The sequence below is a fragment of the Elephas maximus genome, chromosome 3, assembly GCF_024166365.1.
Source record: "Elephas maximus indicus isolate mEleMax1 chromosome 3, mEleMax1 primary haplotype, whole genome shotgun sequence".
Lineage (NCBI taxonomy): Eukaryota > Metazoa > Chordata > Mammalia > Proboscidea > Elephantidae > Elephas > Elephas maximus.
This window is the reverse complement of record NC_064821.1, coordinates 94,500,873-94,520,037: the sequence shown is the minus strand read 5'-3', so window position 1 is coordinate 94,520,037 and position 19,165 is coordinate 94,500,873. Positions and strand designations below refer to the sequence as shown.

At 36.6% G+C, this 19,165-nt stretch overlaps 1 protein-coding gene across 5 annotated transcripts in view; it reads left to right on the top strand.

Annotated features, from left to right (window-relative positions):
* The window catches only part of EPS15 (epidermal growth factor receptor pathway substrate 15), a 177,024-nt gene that overhangs the window by 53,196 nt on the left and 104,663 nt on the right, over positions 1-19,165 (top strand). For 4 of the 5 annotated variants that reach the window (XM_049875161.1, XM_049875163.1, XM_049875162.1 and 1 more), the window contains 4 exons: positions 9,978-10,178; positions 11,002-11,147; positions 12,753-12,909; positions 17,258-17,343. In XM_049875161.1, coding sequence (XP_049731118.1) covers positions 9,978-10,178; positions 11,002-11,147; positions 12,753-12,909; positions 17,258-17,343 — 590 coding nt within the window. The remainder of the gene's footprint in view (positions 1-9,977; positions 10,179-11,001; positions 11,148-12,752; positions 12,910-17,257; positions 17,344-19,165) is intronic. The other variant, XM_049875165.1, reaches the window with a different exon arrangement.

The window sequence follows — 19,165 nt, the reverse complement described above, 5'->3', positions numbered from 1 at the left end:
TATTTTAAATTCCTGCTTGTATGATGTTAATATTTCTTCTCCTATTCTTTTTCGTTTGAATTACCTGGTATTTCTTACATTTAATGTGTCTCTCTCTTGAAAATGGAATGTAGCTGTATATTAATTTTTACCTAAGTGAAAGTCTTTGTCTTTTAAGATGATGCATATGTTGATTTTATTCCTCCTACCTTATCTATTTTTCATTTCTCTTTTTTTGTGTTCCTTATTACTGCTAGTTATCAAATTGTGATTCATTCCTTTTACCCCTTGTTATCCTAGAAATTCTGTTATAATTTCTGTTCCACTAATAGTTGATACACTTTTTTCTATACTCACCATATTCATTTTTCCAGTGTACCTACTACTTACTTATTGACTATCTCGTTTTCCGACATTTTACATTTACAACAATAGTAAAAAATCTCTTATCTGACTGTTGTGTGCATTGACAGCGTAAATCTGGCAGTGACGAGTGCTGAGGATTGAGATGAGAGTGATGCTGGCTGTGATGGTTAAGGCTATGTGTCAGCTTGGCTGGGCCATGATTCTCAGTGGTTTGGAAGTTATGTAATGATGTAATTTGGCAGTTATATAATGGTGTAGTCATCCTCCACTTTGCGATCTGATATGGTCATCCTCTGTTTTCACATAATGCTGATTTTCGCATAGCGACATAGTCTTTGGAACCTAACCATGTTGGTAAGTGATGAGTGGGGGTATTTGAAAACTAGATTGTTAGCCCTCACTCCAGCAAAATGAGACTTTTAGATAGATTACTTTTACTTCTTTTCTTTCTCCCTCACCAACCACAGAGGATTTTAGAACATTTTTCTTTAACACAAATTTTAGGTTTTGCTCAGTTAATTTAGTTCTTTGGGTTGTAGAATTTCGCTTGCAATTTTATCCAATATTAAGAAAGCCTCAAGGAGTCCCTGGGTAGCACAAACGCCTAAGCGCTTGTCTACTAGCTGAAAGGTTGGTGGCGTGAACCCTCCCAGAGACACCTCGGAAGACAGGCCTGGCGACCTGCTGCTGAAAGGTCACAGAAAACCCTGTGAAGCAGTTCTACTCTGCACATGTGGGGTCGCCATGAGTCAGAATTGACTCAATAGCAGCTAACAAGGACAACAACAAAATAAACCCTCACTGGTGTTCTTTTGGATAGAATTTGCCTGGTATATCTTTTTCCATTCTTTTATTTTCATGAATGGGACAAGTAATTCATTTAGAAGTATACTTTAAAAAAAAAAAAAAGATAATTAGTGTAACACAGCCAGTGTAACTAAAAATGCAAATCATTGACTTCTGCCTTTATTTATTTGCAAATATCAGTGTTTTTAAAAACTGAATTTCAAGAGTTTGTTTCAGTCTTTCTTGGGAATTAATTTAAAAACTATTCTTTCAATTATAGAATAAGTAAGATCTAAACATATTAAATTACCTTCCTAAATAATGAAATGTAAAGATACTATGCACAATCATAATGATCAGTCCTTTTGGACCGTTAAAATTTATTGCTGATTTTCCAACTTGTTGAAGTATAATATAGATATTTTCCTTAAAATGTCTTAATTTACTAATTAACCAAAACTGGATTGAACCTGAGAGTCTTTATATTCAAGACTTAACCCTTTAAAATTCTTACTTGTTTTAAAGACCCAGTGTCTGCTGTATTTATTTTTTGCGTGGAAGTACAAATAAAGTTAGTGAGAGATTTGAACTTGGTTTGCTGAATTACAGTGTAGGTTTTTTTTTTTTGTTTTTGAGAGTAACTTCCTATTTCACTAATGAGACAAAACTTAATTAAGCCTGAATCTTTTTGTTCAAGGCTTACCTTTAAGATTCTTAACCAGTTGCTTTCTTTCCCTTTATAGAATAAATGGGCTTTTTGGTTGGTTTGTTTTTTAAATCAGAATAAATAAAGTAGAGGTTAGTGAGACATTCTAACTTGTATAACTTCTGTTGCCATGTGAACCCTTAATGAATGGCCCTTTTTCCTTTTCAAATGGAAATACTTTCATATTCTCTAAAACTCAGTGGTTCAATTAAAAATCTCGAATTGTGTTTTTTAACTGAATTTGCAAAGGTCAGGCCTTGACCTGTCATGGATGTTCTTGCCCCCAAAAAATGACTTTTCAGAGGTGTGTGTGCACATGCTCACATGTGTGCATACATACATGCACATTTGCACACAGAAAGTAGATCTTAAAAATTATTTTTGCCCCCTTGAATGTGGAAATTTTTATGTTTGTGACTATTTACCAGTAGTCTATGTGCTCAGTTAAATTAATAATATCCATATGGCTACACCAGTTAATATGACTATTATTCAAATTTACGCACCAACCACTAGGGCCAAAGATGGAGAGATAGAAGATTTTTATCAGCTGCTACAGTCTGAAATTGATCGAACATGCAATCAGGATGCATTGATAATTACTGGTGATTGTAATGTGAAAGCTGGAAACAGAAAAAGGATCAGTAGTTGCAAAATACGGCCTTGGTGATAGAAACGATGCCGGAGATCGAATGATAGAATTTTGCAAGACCAACGACTTCTTCATTGCAAGTACTTCTTTCACCAACATAAACGGCAACTATACACATGGACCTCGCCGGATGGAAGACACAGAAATCAAGTTGACTACATCCGTGGAAAGAGACAATGGAAAAGCTCAATATCATCAGTCAGAACAAGGCCAAGGGCTGACTGTGGAACAGACCGTCAGTTGCTCTTATGCAAGTTCAAGCTGAAACTGAAGCAAATCAGAGCAAGTCCACAAGAGCCAAAATATGACCTTGAGTATATCTCACCTGAATTTAGAGACCATCTGAAGAATAGATTTGATGCATTGAACACTAGTGACTGAAGACCAGACGAGTTGTGGAATGACATCAAGGACATCATCCATGAAGAAAGCAAGAGGTCACTGAAAAGACGGGAAAGAAAGAAAAGACCAAGATGGATGTCAGAGGAGACTCTGAAACTTGCTCTTGAGTGCCGAGCTGCTAAAGCAAAATGAAGAATCGATGAAGTAAATGAACTGAACAGAAGATTTCAAAGGGCCTCTCGAGAAGACAAAGTAAAGTATTATAATGACATGTGCAGAGAGCTGGAGATGGAAAACCAAAAGGGAAGGACACACTCAGCGGTTTTCAAGCTGAAAGAACTGAAGGAAAAATTCAGGGCTCGAGTTGCAATAGTGAAAGATTCCATGGGAAAAATATTAAACAATGCAGGAAGCATCAAAAGATGGAAGGAATACATAGAGTCGTTATACAGAAAGAATTAGTCGATATTCAACCATTTCAAGAGGTAGCATATGATCAGGAACCGATAGTACTGAAGGAAGAAATCCAAGCTTCTCTGAAGGCATTGGCAAAAAACAAGGCTCCAGGAATTGATGGAATACCAACTGAGATGTTTCAACAAACAGATGCAGCGCTGGAGGTGCTCACTCGTCTATGCCAAGAAATACGGAAGACAGCTTCCTGACCAACTGACTGGAAGAGATCCATATTTTTGCCTATTCCCAAGAAAGGTGATCCGACCAAATGTGGAAATCATAGAACAATATCATTAATATCACAGGCAAGCAAAATTTTGCTGAAGATCATTCAAAAATGGCTGCAACAGTATATCAACAGGGAACTGCCAGAAATTCAGGCTGGTTTCAGAAGAGGACGTGGAACCAGAGATATCATTGCTGATGTCCGATGGATCCTGGCTGAAAGCAGAGAATACCAGAAGGATGTTTACCTGTGTTTTATTGACTATACAAATGCATTTGACTGTGTGGATCATAACAAATTACGGATAACATTGGGAAGAATGGGAATTCCAGAACACTTAATTGTGCTCATGAGGAACCTTTACATAGATCAAGAGGCAGTTGTTCCAACCAAACAAGGGAATACTGATTGGTTTAATGTCAGGAAAGGTGTGTGCCAGGGTTGTATTCTTTCACCATACCTATTTAATCTGTATGGTGAACAAATAATACAAGAAGCTGGACTATATGAAGAGGAACAGGGCATCAGGATCGGTAGAAGACTCATTAACAACCTGCGTTATGCAGATGACAGAACCTTGCTTGCTGAAAGTGAAGAGGACTTGAAGCACTTACTAATGAAGATCAAAGACCACAGCCTTCAGTATGGATTGCACCTCAACAGAAAGAAAACAGAAATCCTCATAACTGGACCAATGATAAACGGAGAAAAGATTGAAGTTGTCAAGGATTTCATCTTACCTGGATCTACAATCAACAGCCATGGAAGCAGCAGTCCAGAAATCAAAAAGACGCATTGCATTGGGCAAATCTGCTGCAAAGGACCTTTTCAAAGTGTTGAAGAGCAAAGATGTCACCCTGAAGACTAAGGTGCGCCTGACCCAAGCCATGGTATTTTCAATCACATCATATGCATGTGAAAGCTGGACAATGAATAAGAAAGACCGAAGAAGAGTTGACGCCTTTGAATTGTGGTGTTGGCGAAGAATATTGAATATACTGTGGACTGCCAAAAGAACGAACAAATCAATCTTAGAAGAAGTGTGGCCAGAATGCTCCTTAGAGGCAAGGATGGTGAGACTGCGTCTTACATACTTTGGACATGTTGTCAGGAGGGATTAGTCTCTGGAGAAGGACATTGTGCTTGGCAGAGTACAGGGTCAGCGGAAAAGAGGAAGACCCTCAACAAGGTGGACTGACACAGTGGCTGCAGCAATGAGCTCAAGCATAACAACGATTGTAAGGATGGCGCAGGACCAGGCAGTGTTTCATTCTGTTGTGCATACGGTCGCTATGAGTCAGAACCGACTCGACGGCACCTAACAACAACATGTGTTCAGTGATGAATTCTATGGTTAAAGTATAAGGATATTGGGAATATACCTCCCTTATTTTACTCCTCTTCCATTTAGCTTAGTAGAAAGTCTTTGACAGTGCACTAAGGTGATATTTTGCAAAGGAGCTAAATTTTCCTCTTTTAATATCAATTTGAAAGCTCAAAATACAGATAAAATTATGGTATTGGCGTTGAACAAGGGACGCAACTAGTAATCATGTTAAAGTTTATTATTTTAACTGGAGTGAATTCCACAAGTGTGTAATCCTGTACTGTGAAATAGTTGTTTGTTTTATTGGGGCCAAAGCTACTGTTTTTAAACTTAAAGGAAAGACCCAACAATCTAGTAATCAAGTATTTGGTAAATGAACTTATGCTCATGCTTTCTTACAGATTTTTAGAGTTGGACAAAATCCTATAAATTATGTCTAGGCAGAGCAGTTAATGGCAGAACCAGAGTTAAACCTGGCCTTCTAGACTCACGCCCCATTCTTTTTTAAAAAATAAACTTTAAATTTTGAAGTGATTTTAGATACACAGAAAAGTTGCAGAGATGGTACAGAGTTGCCGTGTACTCCTCACCCAGTTTTCCCCACCGTTAACGTCTTAGATTACCATGGTGTATTTGTGAACACTAAGAAACCAGCATTGGTACATTACCACTAACCAAATTCTAGACTTTATTTGGGTTTCACCAGATTTTCCATTAATGTCCTCTTTTCATCCCAGGATCCAACCTAGGGTACCACATTGCATTTAGTTGTTCTGTCTTCACTGGCCTGTGACAATTTCTCAGTCTTGCCTTATTTTTCATGGCCTTCACATTCTTGAGGAATACTGACCAGATATCCTGTAAAATGTCCTCCAGTCTGGGTTTGTCTGATATTTTTTTCAGCATTAGGCTAGGGTTACATGTTTTTGGAAAGACTGCCACAGAGGTGAAACACCCTTTTCATCATATCATATCAGGGGTGGACAATGTTAACCTTCATCACTTAGTTAAGGTAGTATTTGCCAGGTTTCTCACTGTAAAGTTTTTCCCTTTTCCTCCTCTTTTCTTGGAAGTGTAAAATGATGCCCTTTTTACTTTACTTTTGTCTTTGTATCTATCTGTTGGTTTTTATAGTCTGCCTAAGCCTTAAATTTTTCTGTCAGGTAAGTTCTGAGACTGACCAGTACCAGTCAAGTAGATTGAACTCTTGGTGACCCCGTGTGTGTCACAGTAGAACTCTGCTCCATAGGGTATTCAGTGGCTGATTTTTTCAAGTAGATCACCAGGCTTTTTTCTTCTGAGGCACCTGTAGGTAGGCTTGAGCCACGAACCTTTCAGTTAGTTAGCAGCTGAGCATGTTGACCTTTTGTACCACCAGGGACTTTCTAAGACTGAAAATGGTCTAAATTTTTGTCAGGAGCATTTGTTTTGTCCTCATTGTGTGAAGAGTTATTGTCGCTTGGAGATTTACAGTGGGCCTGTATTTGTCTATATTAGCATGTATCAAGTATTGAAATTTTAATGTGACTGCTGCCTATGTTGGGTTATAAAAATGAACAGATCTTTTCCCTTTTGTACTTCTAGTGCCTAACACAGTATATGGTGGCGAGAAATTTCTTAGTAAATGTTTCATTCAACTAAATTGATGAAGGAAACTTGTATTACCTGATAAACATAGAAGCTTGATGTGTTCATTCGAGATTACTATTTTAAGAAGTTATCATGGGCAATTCAGCTAAGACTAAGGAGAAAGTAAATCTCCTAAGGAAATTTTTTGAACAATTAATTCTCAAACCTCCCATCAGGAGCATCAGCATTACCTGGGAACTTCTTAGAAATGCAAATTATTTAGACTTGTCCCAGACCTGTTGAATCAGAAACTCTGGGTTGGGGTCCAGCACTCTGTTTTAGTAAGCTGTTCAGGTGATTCTGATGCCCACTAAAATGTGGGAACAGCTTAAAAGCATAGAGAATGGTGGGGAGGGGAGGGGGAATCATACAAAATAAGCTTCTGCTGGTAATTGATGTAACCTGTACCTGTTGCCAATGAGTTGATTCCGACTCATAGTGAGCCTATAGGACAGAGTAGAACTGGCCCACAGGATTTCCAAGGAGCGTCTGGTGGATTCGAACTGCCAGCCTTTTGGTTAGCAGCCAAATTCTTATCCGCTACTTCGCCAGGGTTTCCATTAACCTAACCAAAACCAACCAAAACCAACCCAGTGCTGTCAAGTCGATTCCGACTCATAGCAGCCCTATAGGACAGAGTAGAACTGCCCCATAGAGTCTCCAAGGAGCGCCTGGCAGATTCAAACTGCCGACCCTTTGGTTAGTAGCCGTAGCACTTAACCACTATACCACCAGGGTTTCCTGTTAACGTAAGAGTAAAATTAAAACCTGTCTCTCCCTCCTATCCCCTAGTAAGCTTAAGGTTTATTTTTGATGGCCTTTACTTTGAAATCATCAAAAAGATACTCTAAATGCTTCTTAGTTAAATGTCTGTCTCCATCTGTGTAAATGCTTTTGCTAAGTACATTTCAGTTCAAAAACTAGCTACCAGCCAGATTTCTTTTTTTTTTTTTAGGTGAAAATAGAATCATCCGATTTAGTCGCTATATTTCTTTCAGGAGTAGACTTTGATTGGGATAAATTACAATGTAATAAAACAAAATTACACACTACAGTATTAAAAATATACTGTTGACTTTTTCTGTTTTATTTGGTGGAAAATTTTTTGGCTTCAGTTTTGTTGGGGGAAACTACTGTCAAGGCAACATGAAACTAATATTTTTTTTTAACACGCGAAAAAGAAAGTGTTTTCTATTGGCAGCAGATGGCTAACATTGCATTTTTGCTTCTAGTGTCCACTTTTCCAGGAAATGAGCCCCATCTGCAGCAAGAGGAGTGCTGACCTTTTTAATGGGCATACTAGTCACTTCTCTTAGCTCAGTGCCAACCGAATATATTGTGAATTTGGCTCAAAGTATGTGCTAGCTGGATTGTTTTCTTTCTGGAATGTCAAGCTTTTAGAGATAGAAAGTTTGTGTGTTTCTAAAACTGAAATGGAATTCTTCTAAGTTCACTAGTGAATGGGAGGCAAATTCTTGGTTTAGGTCAAGTGGTTAAGCATGGTCCCAGGATAAACAGCATCAGCTGGGAACTTGTTAGAAATACAAATTCTCGTGTCCCACCCCAGATTTGCTGAATCCGGAATTTTGGGAGTAGAACCCAGCAACCTGTGCTTTATCAAGCCTTTCATGTAATTCGGATCCCTGCTAAAATTTAGGTACCAATTGGTTAAAGGTTAGTTTTATTGCTTGTAGAGATAGCAGGCCATTGTAAAACTACTTGTACGCTGCTAATAAAGCTGGCCAAACTGAAAAAATCAAGAGCTTTGTAGTCAGAAGGTCTTGATTTGGATCCTTCTCTATCACTTCTTAAAAATATCGGATTGGGCCAGTTAGTTACTGTCTCTGAGCTTCAGTTTCTTCATTTGTGAACTGATACTAGTAATCACTAAAATCATGGAATAGTTGTTGTATACACTAGGTGCTCAGTAAGTGTTTATTTAAAAGTCTCACAAAACTTAGAATTAAAAGCAGACTTCTTGAAGAGTTTTAATTTTCAATGGAAGAAAAAATTAAGAAATTTTCAAGCTTCTTCCTGGTTGCTGCTGAAATATTTCTGGAGGTTCCAACTTGCTTTCAGTAATTTCATATGCTTGAAGATAATCGTGGAAACTTCATTCTCTGAAAGTCTTGAAACTGCCTTGAATTGTTTAAAATGTAGGGGATATAGCCTAGGCCAGTCTATATGTAGGTTGTCTCAGTTTGTGCAAGTGCTTTACGTATTGATTAATTTAAAAATCTTAATAGGCAATATATTTGCACGATTAAAAAAATGAATACAATGTAAGAAGGTACTCAGTGGGAAAAAATCTCAGTCCCACCTCTGCCCACAACTGCTCTATTTACTTCTGCACCGTAACCATTTTTCTTGCCTGGTGTAGCCTCCTAGAATTTGTTTATTCAAATATAAACAAATACGAATAGTAATTCCCCCCTTACCACAGAAGATAACACATTACATACACAGTCCCACATTATACCTTTTTTATGTTTTAACAGTGTATATTGTATATTTTTTCGCAGAGAGCTCCATGATTTTTTCTTTGCTCATCAGCTTTATTGAGGAATACTTCATATGCAGTGAAATGCCTCCAATTTAAATGTATAATTTGTTGAGTTCTGATAATTGTACACCACAGTTGAGATGCAGCATGTTTCTCATGAATTTTTATTTCAAAATATTTTATTATATGGATGTACCGTAATTTTTTATAACCAGCCTTCTGTTAATGGGCACTTAGGTACTGATGCAATGATGCAGTTAATAACCGTTTTCATACAGTATTTCATTTGCAGGTAAATAAATCAGGGTAGATTCCCAAATGTAGGATTTTTGAGTTAAAGGGGAAATACATTTGCAATTTCATAGATGTTACCAATTTGCCCTTCACAGGGGTAGTACCAGTTTGAGCCTCTACTAACAATGTATGAAAGTGCCTCTTACCCCACAGCCTAGCTAACAAACTGCATTATGAAACTTTTGGATTTTTGCCGGTTAGGTGGGATATGGCATTTCAGTACAGTTTTGAGTTGTAATTTTCTTATCAAGTGAAATTGAGTATATTTTCATAAGTTAAAGGATGGGCCATTTGTATTTTTCTGTAAAATAGTTCATATTCTTTGACCATTTTTCTGTTGGGTTTTGGCTCTTCTTGTTTATTTCTAAGAACTCTTTATACATTAGGGAGATTAGCAATCTTAGCTCTTTCTTTGCAAATTTTTTCCCCAGATTGTTTGCTTTTGGTGTTGTAAGACCTTTAGTTGAAGGAGGTGTCTCTAATTTTTGCTACTGAGGATGATCTTCTAAAAGTTACTTAGCTTTGATTTCTTTTCCTTTCCTCCTTCCTTTCTTCCTCTTTTCGTCTTTTTCTGTCCTGGCTTAATTTCCTGAGGGAGGATTTTTAGGAACAGCTTACAGGTGCTTTGTTGTTGAACAATAGTAACTTCAATAAGTGAATGTCATCTTAAATGATTTTAGTATATATGACCCCAGTTCATCTATTTTGAAGGCCATGTTTTTGGTGTACTGTGCACTGGAGAAGGAACCTGTGCCAATGTCCTTGCCTCCAGCCTTGGTGCCACCTTCTAAGAGAAAAACGGTCAGTATATCAGGTTCAATGCGATTGATACCCTCTTCAGCATCAGCCAAGGAACCTTACCACTCCTTACCACCTGTAGGCATTTTACCTACCAAAGCACCATTCAGACAGGTATAGATTTATCAGTGTTAAAGGAATTTTTTTTTTTAACAAAGTGCATGGCATTTAACAGTTGATTACTTGATAAAGATAGAAGGAACAATCAAAGGGATCAAATATTTAAAACTCCCTTTGGTTGAACCTGAATAATGTGATCTTCCAGAGAAGATGGATATTCCTTCTCCTGCATTTAGCCTTAGATCTTATGGATTGTTTCATTGGCTTTGCGTTGATCTACCTGGAATTAAAGTTGGAAATGGCAGAGGCTCCATGCTAACACAGCATGCTTGCGCTGGCATAGTTAATAGGTGTTCTTGTTTAATCTCTAGTTAACTCTTGATTCTTTGGGGTCATTTATTGATTTTGGGTTGCCCAAGGCCTTTTTTCTAACCTTAATAAGTTGAGTAAAAGAAAATAATGACAGGATATGCAAATTGGCCAATTTGGCTATAATTAAAAATTTAGGAAGCTGAAACTGTATAAATTGAGGATTAAGGATTATCTGAATATTTTGTTTATACAGACTCTCCCTGTTACGAATATTAACGTGGGCATTCATAAGTCAAGAGTTAACTATGCTTAAATTTACACATTACTTAAAAAAAAAAAAGAGCATCTCTCAGTATAGTCCCAACTGACCTATATTTTTCTTCTTTTATCTCCTTTTCACAACAGTGTTTTGATTGGGGTGTGATGAGAGTGATACACTATTGCTGTAGAAAGGGGAGTAAAATTGTTCAGAATTTGTGACAGATACTGTCATGGGTTCAAAGAGTGGCACTTCGAAGTTTGCTTCATTTTGGCAGAAAAATTGCATTTTTTTTTCCTCCTGTAGTGGGTTGTGTCCCCTGCAGAAAAAGCTAAATATGATGAAATCTTTCTGAAAACTGATAAAGATATGGATGGATTTGTGTCTGGATTGGAGGTCCGTGAAATCTTCCTCAAGACAGGTTTACCCTCTGCCTTACTAGCCCATATTTGGTAAGACTTTATTTAAATCAATTTTAAAAAATAACATGGTTTTGTATTAACTCTAGTTTTTTGCCTCCTTTTTTAATCATTTATAAATAGGACAGTTTTTGTTTCAGAATTCTTTATAGAGAAAATGTAAATCTGAGGATTTCTATTGGGTAATGGACAAAAGCTGGACAATGGATTATTGGATAAAAGCTTCACAATGGGTTATCCAAAGTCTTATAAATGTGACAGCGTGAGTTAATTATTATTAGAATGTTAAAATACAGCATCTCTTTATATTATTTCATTAAACTTAAGTTTGTAAAGGAGAATCCAAATATATGAAATTAAACATAATATAAAATAGTACCTTCAAAGCGTACTTCTGTAATTCTGTAGGCTATATGTATACTTTCACATCTTTACATACGAATAACATATCTGGTCTTTAAAAAAGACAAACCTTTAATAAATTCGACATTAAATGATATAATGTATGTGAAAATGCTTTATACTCTGTCTGCTATCAATCTACCTAACTATTCCAGAGGTTATCTTGAGGTTTTCAAGGGGCAGCATACATCAGAAGTAGAACTGCATGCTTGGAAAGAGAAAATTAGAAAAGAACAACAGAGGACAGTAGATCTGTCTTAAAAGGAACAAGAACCCAAGACTGATAAAGATTATGTATAACAAATGATAGCGGCCACTTTCGAGCATTTATACAGGTCTAGACAATACGCTCAATGAGTGGCAACTGTGAGAAGCTTGGCATTATGCCCAGACTCTTATGTACCTTGCCTTTGATTCTCATGGTAACCTTGCAAGATGGGTGTTATCGTCTCCACTTTATATATGAGGAGACAGACTCAGCTTAAAAATTTTGGTCAAAGTCACAAGAAGAAATAAATAGAAAAGCTGAAATTCAAAGTTTATTTAATACCATAGTCCATAGTGTTTTCATCAGACCACACTGGCTTTCAGTGAATCAGACCAAGATTTCAGAAAGTTGACCTTAAGAAAGGAAGACAGAAAGCAAATAGAATAAAACATTTGCTGTTTCTCTTTAAGTGATTTTGTAAAGCTTTCCAAATTGCTGCCTTCTCACATGTGATCTCCGTTTTTAGCTGTTGTTTCTGCTTTGACTTGGTGATCTTTATATCCTGCTACTCCCAAGAGTTGCAGGAAGCAAGCTGACATGGAAACTTTTGCTTGTCTTAGAGTCATTCTAGTGCCACCAGTGAGCCAAATTTGTTGAGACTTGGGTTTCATCTTTAAAATTTTTTAATGTTGAAAATGTTGGGAGTAGGGAGTGTTAGGATTCTGTGGCTCACCACAACTCTTACTGTGTAGTGGTTCTGGAAATTGGTAAGGAAACACAAAGTAAACCCAAATTGGAGGCCCCTGTTCATCACCAGGGTACACAATCTCTTTTTTTCACCATTTTAGTTAATTTATTTTTTCTGACATTTGAGTGAGTTTTGGGCAAGCTGCAAGTTGATGTGTCTTTCTTTTTTAATTCAACTGCTCATTTTTTAAACTCTAGACAAAGTCAAATTGCTTTTCTCCTGAAGTTTTATAGTAATACTTGTGGCATTTATATACTGTTCGTTTTGTTTATTTTTACAGGGCATTATGTGACACAAAGGACTGTGGGAAGCTTTCAAAGGATCAGTTTGCCTTGGCTTTTCACTTAATCAATCAAAAGTTAATAAAGGGTGTGGATCCACCTCAGACTCTCTCTCCTGAGATGGTCCCACCGTCAGACAGGGCCAGTTTACAAAAGGTAAGACAACGTAAAAGTTAAGACCTGAGTGCATTATCAGAAGGGAACTACAAGTGCTATGTCAGATGACAGACTTGATTTGGATGGAATGGCAGAGAAAATGTATCTGGCTGTAAGCAGATCAGTATATTGCTTGTGGTTTAGTTTGTGCCCATAAGTATGCTCGAATGCCTTGTATGACATCTTGGGCTGCAGCTTGTTTGCCCCACCATTCATTACACATACGGCAACCATGTTTTCTAATCTTAAAATTGGAAAAACGTGGCTTTCTTTTTTCCCCTCCTGGATTTTTGAATTAATTTTTATGAGTAGGGTGTAAGAATTAAATGAAAGCTATACGAATTAAATTATTGTGTTTCTTTCAATGATTCACTCTTACTAAAAACAATAAAAATTAGAAAACAAAATCTAGGATGATGACGATTGCTTGCTGACAATTGTACATCCAAAAAGCTCCCAAGAAAAATCTTATGTCAAGGATGTATCTGTGTGGTTTTTGCTATGGATGGCCCTCTACTCCTGAGCATAGATCTGGACTTCATATCGGAACAGCTATAAGCAGGTTTTTAGCTACTTTTGATTTCTGGCCAGCAGTGGGAATTGTACAAACTATATTGTTTTAGCCATGCTGTGCCTTGATTTTTCTGTCTGCATCTAGAAACCGTTGATAGTCTAGTACATTGATAATATCTTGGCCTTTAATAGAGTTTTGAAAGGACTTGCATACTGTAGTGGCTATTTGCCTTTAAAAATAATTACCTCATGTCTTTAAATCTCTAGTGACCTATACAATAATCCATCATTGCGGTGATGCTTCAGAGTTGTATAAAGTTGTTAAATGTGTGGTATGAAGAGAGCTATCTTTAAAATATTAGTAGAATGTTTTGGTTTTGCATTAATTTTGTGACATAGGTAAAAAAAAAAAAAAATCCCATTTTAATAAATCTAAAGAAGTTAACATTGAATTTTTTCTAAGTAAACTAAGTGGAAATCTCTAGCTACCCAGTGTAGAGAGTTACTTTTAATAGCTTTTATCCTCGTTTTTAATAACATGAGTATTTGAGTATATACTATGTTTGTGAGTTTTTTCTATTTTGGGGTGAGGGGTGCATTATGGAAATTTTTTGAGATTCCTTGCTATGTAAGGTTCTTTAAGTTGTGGAGAAGGCTGAAAGTGATACTACCCAGAAAGGTAAAGGTTACAAAATTTGTATTCATGCCCTCTGCTATAACTGTGTCTCATTTATGGAATTCTGTGTTGTTTCACCCTTTCTTTCACCTATGTAGCTTGTTTTTTTTCTTATGCCTTCTTCATTTTATAACCCACTGAGTTCCCCCTCAACACAAATTACAGAACAACAGAAATTTCTGAAGCAAATTGTTTGTTCACATTAGTAGACACTTTAAATTGTATCTGCCATACAAAGTTTTTAATTTAGTAGATGTGTCAGAAGTCCATTCACTAGTAAATAGACACCTTTGTCTATTTATGTCAAGTATCAGTATTATTTATTAAATGGGATTTTATCACTGTTGTCTTATCTATTAACCAAAAATTTTAACTTTAAGTATTAAAATTTGCATTAACTTTGTCTTTCAGGTAATCTCTATTCTCTTTATAATCTGATTTTTTTTTTTTTTAAGTACTGCATTTTTTGCAGCCTGACTAATCTTTTTTTTGAATGTCGCTTTCCTTTCTGTGTTTTTTCTAGTTTGGACTATTTTTTCCATTCTGCAGCACTCTGCTTTTCGCCTTTCTTGTACTGTCAGTTTCTTAACGCTACTCTCTCTCAAGGTTAGAGCTTTACTTTATGCCTTTTTTAGCATTAATGGCTTTTGGTTTACAAGATAAATTTTGAAATGAGAGGTTTTTTATGCAGCAAAGTTGATGCAGAGAGAATACCTGAACAGCATGCTTTTGTCATATGTCATTTGGTCCTTGTGTGCATTTTAGCTTGCCTTTCCTAGGCTCATTCATCCACTTAAAGTCACCAAAATGGAATTTTGTGTGTAATGCATAAAACAGGATGTGAGAAAATATTTTGAAAGAAGGGGACATACTACATTTTTCCTTATGTACCCTTCATTTACCCTTCATATGCTTAGTGGGACATTTCCATGCTTCTTGGTTGCATGCCGTTTTATTGCTGTAGTGTGGGAGTTTAGTTTTTGTGTCAGCAATTGTGGAATGACACAAGTTGTACCAACTACAGTAAACTAACCTTACTTCTAGAATCATCTGGCGTCTAACCTTCTAACTTGTTTGAAATTAAGCTAATTTGTGTCACTCTGTCTTCATACTTGATATTTTTAATAGTAGAAGACTGTCAGATGTGAGTCACATTTTTTTAGTTAGAGTGACAGAAGAGGTGTGGAAGTCATGAGCTTCTTGGTACTCTTACACCTCTGATAGCAAATTTCTCGGTAGCATTTAAGTGGTATAAGTTACTCCTGGTGATGAAAGTGAGACCAGGTGCTAATTTTTCATTTCTTTCACCTAACTGTCTGGCTAGGTAAAATTTTAGCTCCTAGGTAAAATTTAAAAAACCAGTTGTCATCGAGTGAGTTCTAACACATGGGCAAGACTAGATAGCATTAGTATCTGTCACATTCAGAAGTCTGCTTTAAAATTTCTAATTTAATTTAGCATTGATAAAGGTAGGTGTTATCAGTGGAACACAGCAAAACATTAAAAGAGGTAAATTTGATACAGATCTGCAATTAATATAAAATTGAGAATTGCATTAATTGAATTCTCACGCATGAGTTTTAGTATTGAAAGTAAAACAAAACAGCACAGTCCTAATAATGTCATGTGGCATAAAGAAATATGAAAGGGATTATTTGCCAGACTTTGTTGATGTACATGTTTATCAAGTTGATTTTTAGGGTAATGGTTTCATTTACCTAAATGATCTTGAAATGCAAGTGCAAGAAACATAATATGGAATAGCACTTGAATGTAATGGCCAAACCACCTGTTAGCTGGGTTCAGCCTTGACCAACTCATTTAATCTGTTTCTTCACCTTTAAAATGGGTTAATAATAGTATCTGCCCTACCTATCACCCACTTTTCAGTTTAGATTTGAGAATTTACTAATGGATTCGAAAGTGCTTAGTAAATTGTAAACCATTGTACAAATGTGAGGAGATGTTATGTTGTGAGCTTTTAGGTTTCTTCTGTTGTATAAGTTGACGGTATACATTAAGTTCATAACAACATAAGTATTAATACTAAGTTTTATGCTCTACTAATAAGATCATCAATATAAGTTTTACATGTTTGAGCATCAGTTTTAACACTTCCAAATGGTGATTATTCTGCTGTTTGTCATTCTAGTTGTAGCATTGGGTTTTAGGTCAAGTGTTTGAGAGAGCAGCTATCTTTCTGCCCTGACTTTAGCCAGCTGTATAAGCTACGTATATCAACAGTGGTTCACAAAGGAGATTAAGCTGAATTTGAAGCAACTCACTGGGAGGCCATTCATCTTTTAAGAGCATGTTCTGTTGAGGAGGTCAATCATAACAATAGCTTATCTTTATAAAATATCATAAAGTTTGCAGAGTGATTTCACAGATATTATTTCATGTTATTTGTAAAGTGGGCAGAGATTATTTCCCTATTTTACAGATGAAGGTGAAAATCATGCAGCTAGTAAAATATCAGAAACCAGAATAAACCCAGTGAGATTTTCTAACTACAAGTACTATTCAGGGTTCAATTTTGGCACCTTCATTTATGAAAGAAAGCTGTATGTAAAGGACATCATATAAGAAGACATTGCATATGTGGTCATATTACTATTTACTATGGAACATGCCTCAGCAGTTGGTTTTACTTTAAATAGAGTAGGCACTAAAAGTATTTAGTATAAGTATTTGTTGACTTGAATAAAATCAACTATCATTATAATTCTGAGATTCAACAGAAAATTGTATGCCTGCTTGATTTCAGATGATACAAATACAAATAAATCACTATCCATTTCCCCAATAAATTTGTTTTCTAGTGGAGGAGCTAGTTTATAAATCTGATTTCTGTTTTACTGCAAGGTTCAGGACAGGCTAGGATCAAGTGACAATGGCATTGGGATCTTAGGTGGGGGCACGGGTGCATATTACAGAACAACTTTTAGAAAATTTAAGGGAAAATGTCTTTGTATATAACTATATATATATTAAGGATATATACAATAGTATGGTTTTCTTTTAAATGAATTAAAAGCTCTAGTAATATAGTAAAATATGCAATAACATACTTGTGTAGTGCCTTTAACATTTTTTAATGCTTTGCCATATATTACATAATTTCATAGTAATGTGTAACTGTGAACTTTTTGTTTTTAGAACATCATAGGATCAAGTCCTGTTGCAGATTTCTCTGCTATTAAGGAGCTAGATACCCTTAACAATGAAATAGTTGACCTACAGAGGTACGTAAAGTAAAATTACAGCCAGTTTCATAAATATGTTTCTATGTGTGTCTATACACAGTCTCTCACACATACATACAAGCTTTCTGTTTCTAATGTATATTTTGGTAAATTCTGCTTTACCTGTCTCCCATGTGTCTGTCAGTTTGTTGTACTGTGGGGGCTTGGTGTTGCTGTGATGCTGGAAGCTATGCCACCAGTATTCAAATACCAGCAGGGTCACCCATGCAGGACAAGTTTCAACTGAGCTTCCAGACTAAGACTAAGGAGAAGGACCCAGCAGTCTACTTCTGGAAAGCATTAGCCAGTGAAAACCTTATGAATAGCCCCAGAACATTGTCTGATACAGTGCTGGAAGATGACCCGCCACGTTGGATGGCACTCAAAAGATGACTGAGGAACAGCTGCCTCCTCAAAGTAGAGTCAACCTTGATTACATGGATGGAGTAAAGCTTTCGGGACCTTCATTTGCTGTTGTGGCACGACTCAAAATGAGAAGGAACAACTGCAAACATCCATTAATGATTAGAACCTGGAATGTATGAAGTATGAATTTAGGAAAAACGGAAACCATCCAAAATAGAATGGAACGCATAAACATTGAAAACCTAGGCATTAGTGAGCTGAGATGGACTGGTATTGGCCATTTTGAATTGGACCGTCATGTAGTCTACTATGCTGGGAATGACAGCTTGAAGAGGAATGGTGTTGCATTCATTGTCAAAAAGAACATTTCAAGATCTATCCTGAAGTACAGCGCTGTCAGTGATAGAATAATACCCATGCGCCTACAAGGAAGACCAGTTAATACGCTGTTATTCAAATTTACCCACCAACCACTAAGGCCAACGATGAAGAAATAGATTTTTTTCAGCTGCTGCAGTCTGAAATTGATTGAATATGCAGTCAAGATGCATTGATAATTACTGGTGATTGGTATGTGAAAGTTGGAAGTAAAGAAGAAGGATCAGTAGTTGGAAAATACGGCTTTAGTGATACAAACAATGCTGGAGATTGCATGATTGAATTTTCAAGACCAACGACTTCTTCATTGCAAATACTTCTTTCACCAACATCAACGGCGACTATTCTCATGGACCTCGCCAGATGGAACACACAGAAATCAAATTGACTACACCTATGGAAAGAGACGATGGAAAAGCTCAATGTCATCAGTCAGAACAAGGCCAGGGGCCAACTGTGGAACAGACCATCAATTGCTCTTATGCAAGTTCAAGCTGAAACTGAAGCAAATCAGAGCAAGTCCACGAGAGCCAAAATATGACCTTGAGTATATCTCACCTGAATTTAGAGACCATCTGAAGAATAGATTTGATGCATTGAACACTAGTGACTGAAGACCAGACGAGTTGTGTAATGACATCAAGGACATCATCCATGAAGAAAGCAAGAGGTCATTGAAAAGAAAGGAAAGAAAGAAAAGACCAAGATGGATGTCAGAGGAGACGCTGAAACTTGCTCACGAACGTAGACCAGCTAAAGCAAAATGAAGAAATGATGAAGTAAAAGACCTGAAGATTTCGAAGGGCGGCTCGAGAAGACAAAGTACAGTATTATAATCATATATGCAAAAAGCTGGAGATAGAAAACCAAAAGGGAAGAACATGCTCAGCTTTTCTCAAGCTGAAAGAACTGAGGAAAAAATTCAAGCCCCGAGTTGCAATAGTGAAGGATTCTATGGGGAAAATATTAAACAACACAGGAAGCATCAAAAGAAGATGGAAGGAATACACAGAGTCATTATACCAAAAAAATTAGTCGATATTCAACCATTTCAAGAGGTGGCATATGATCAGGAACC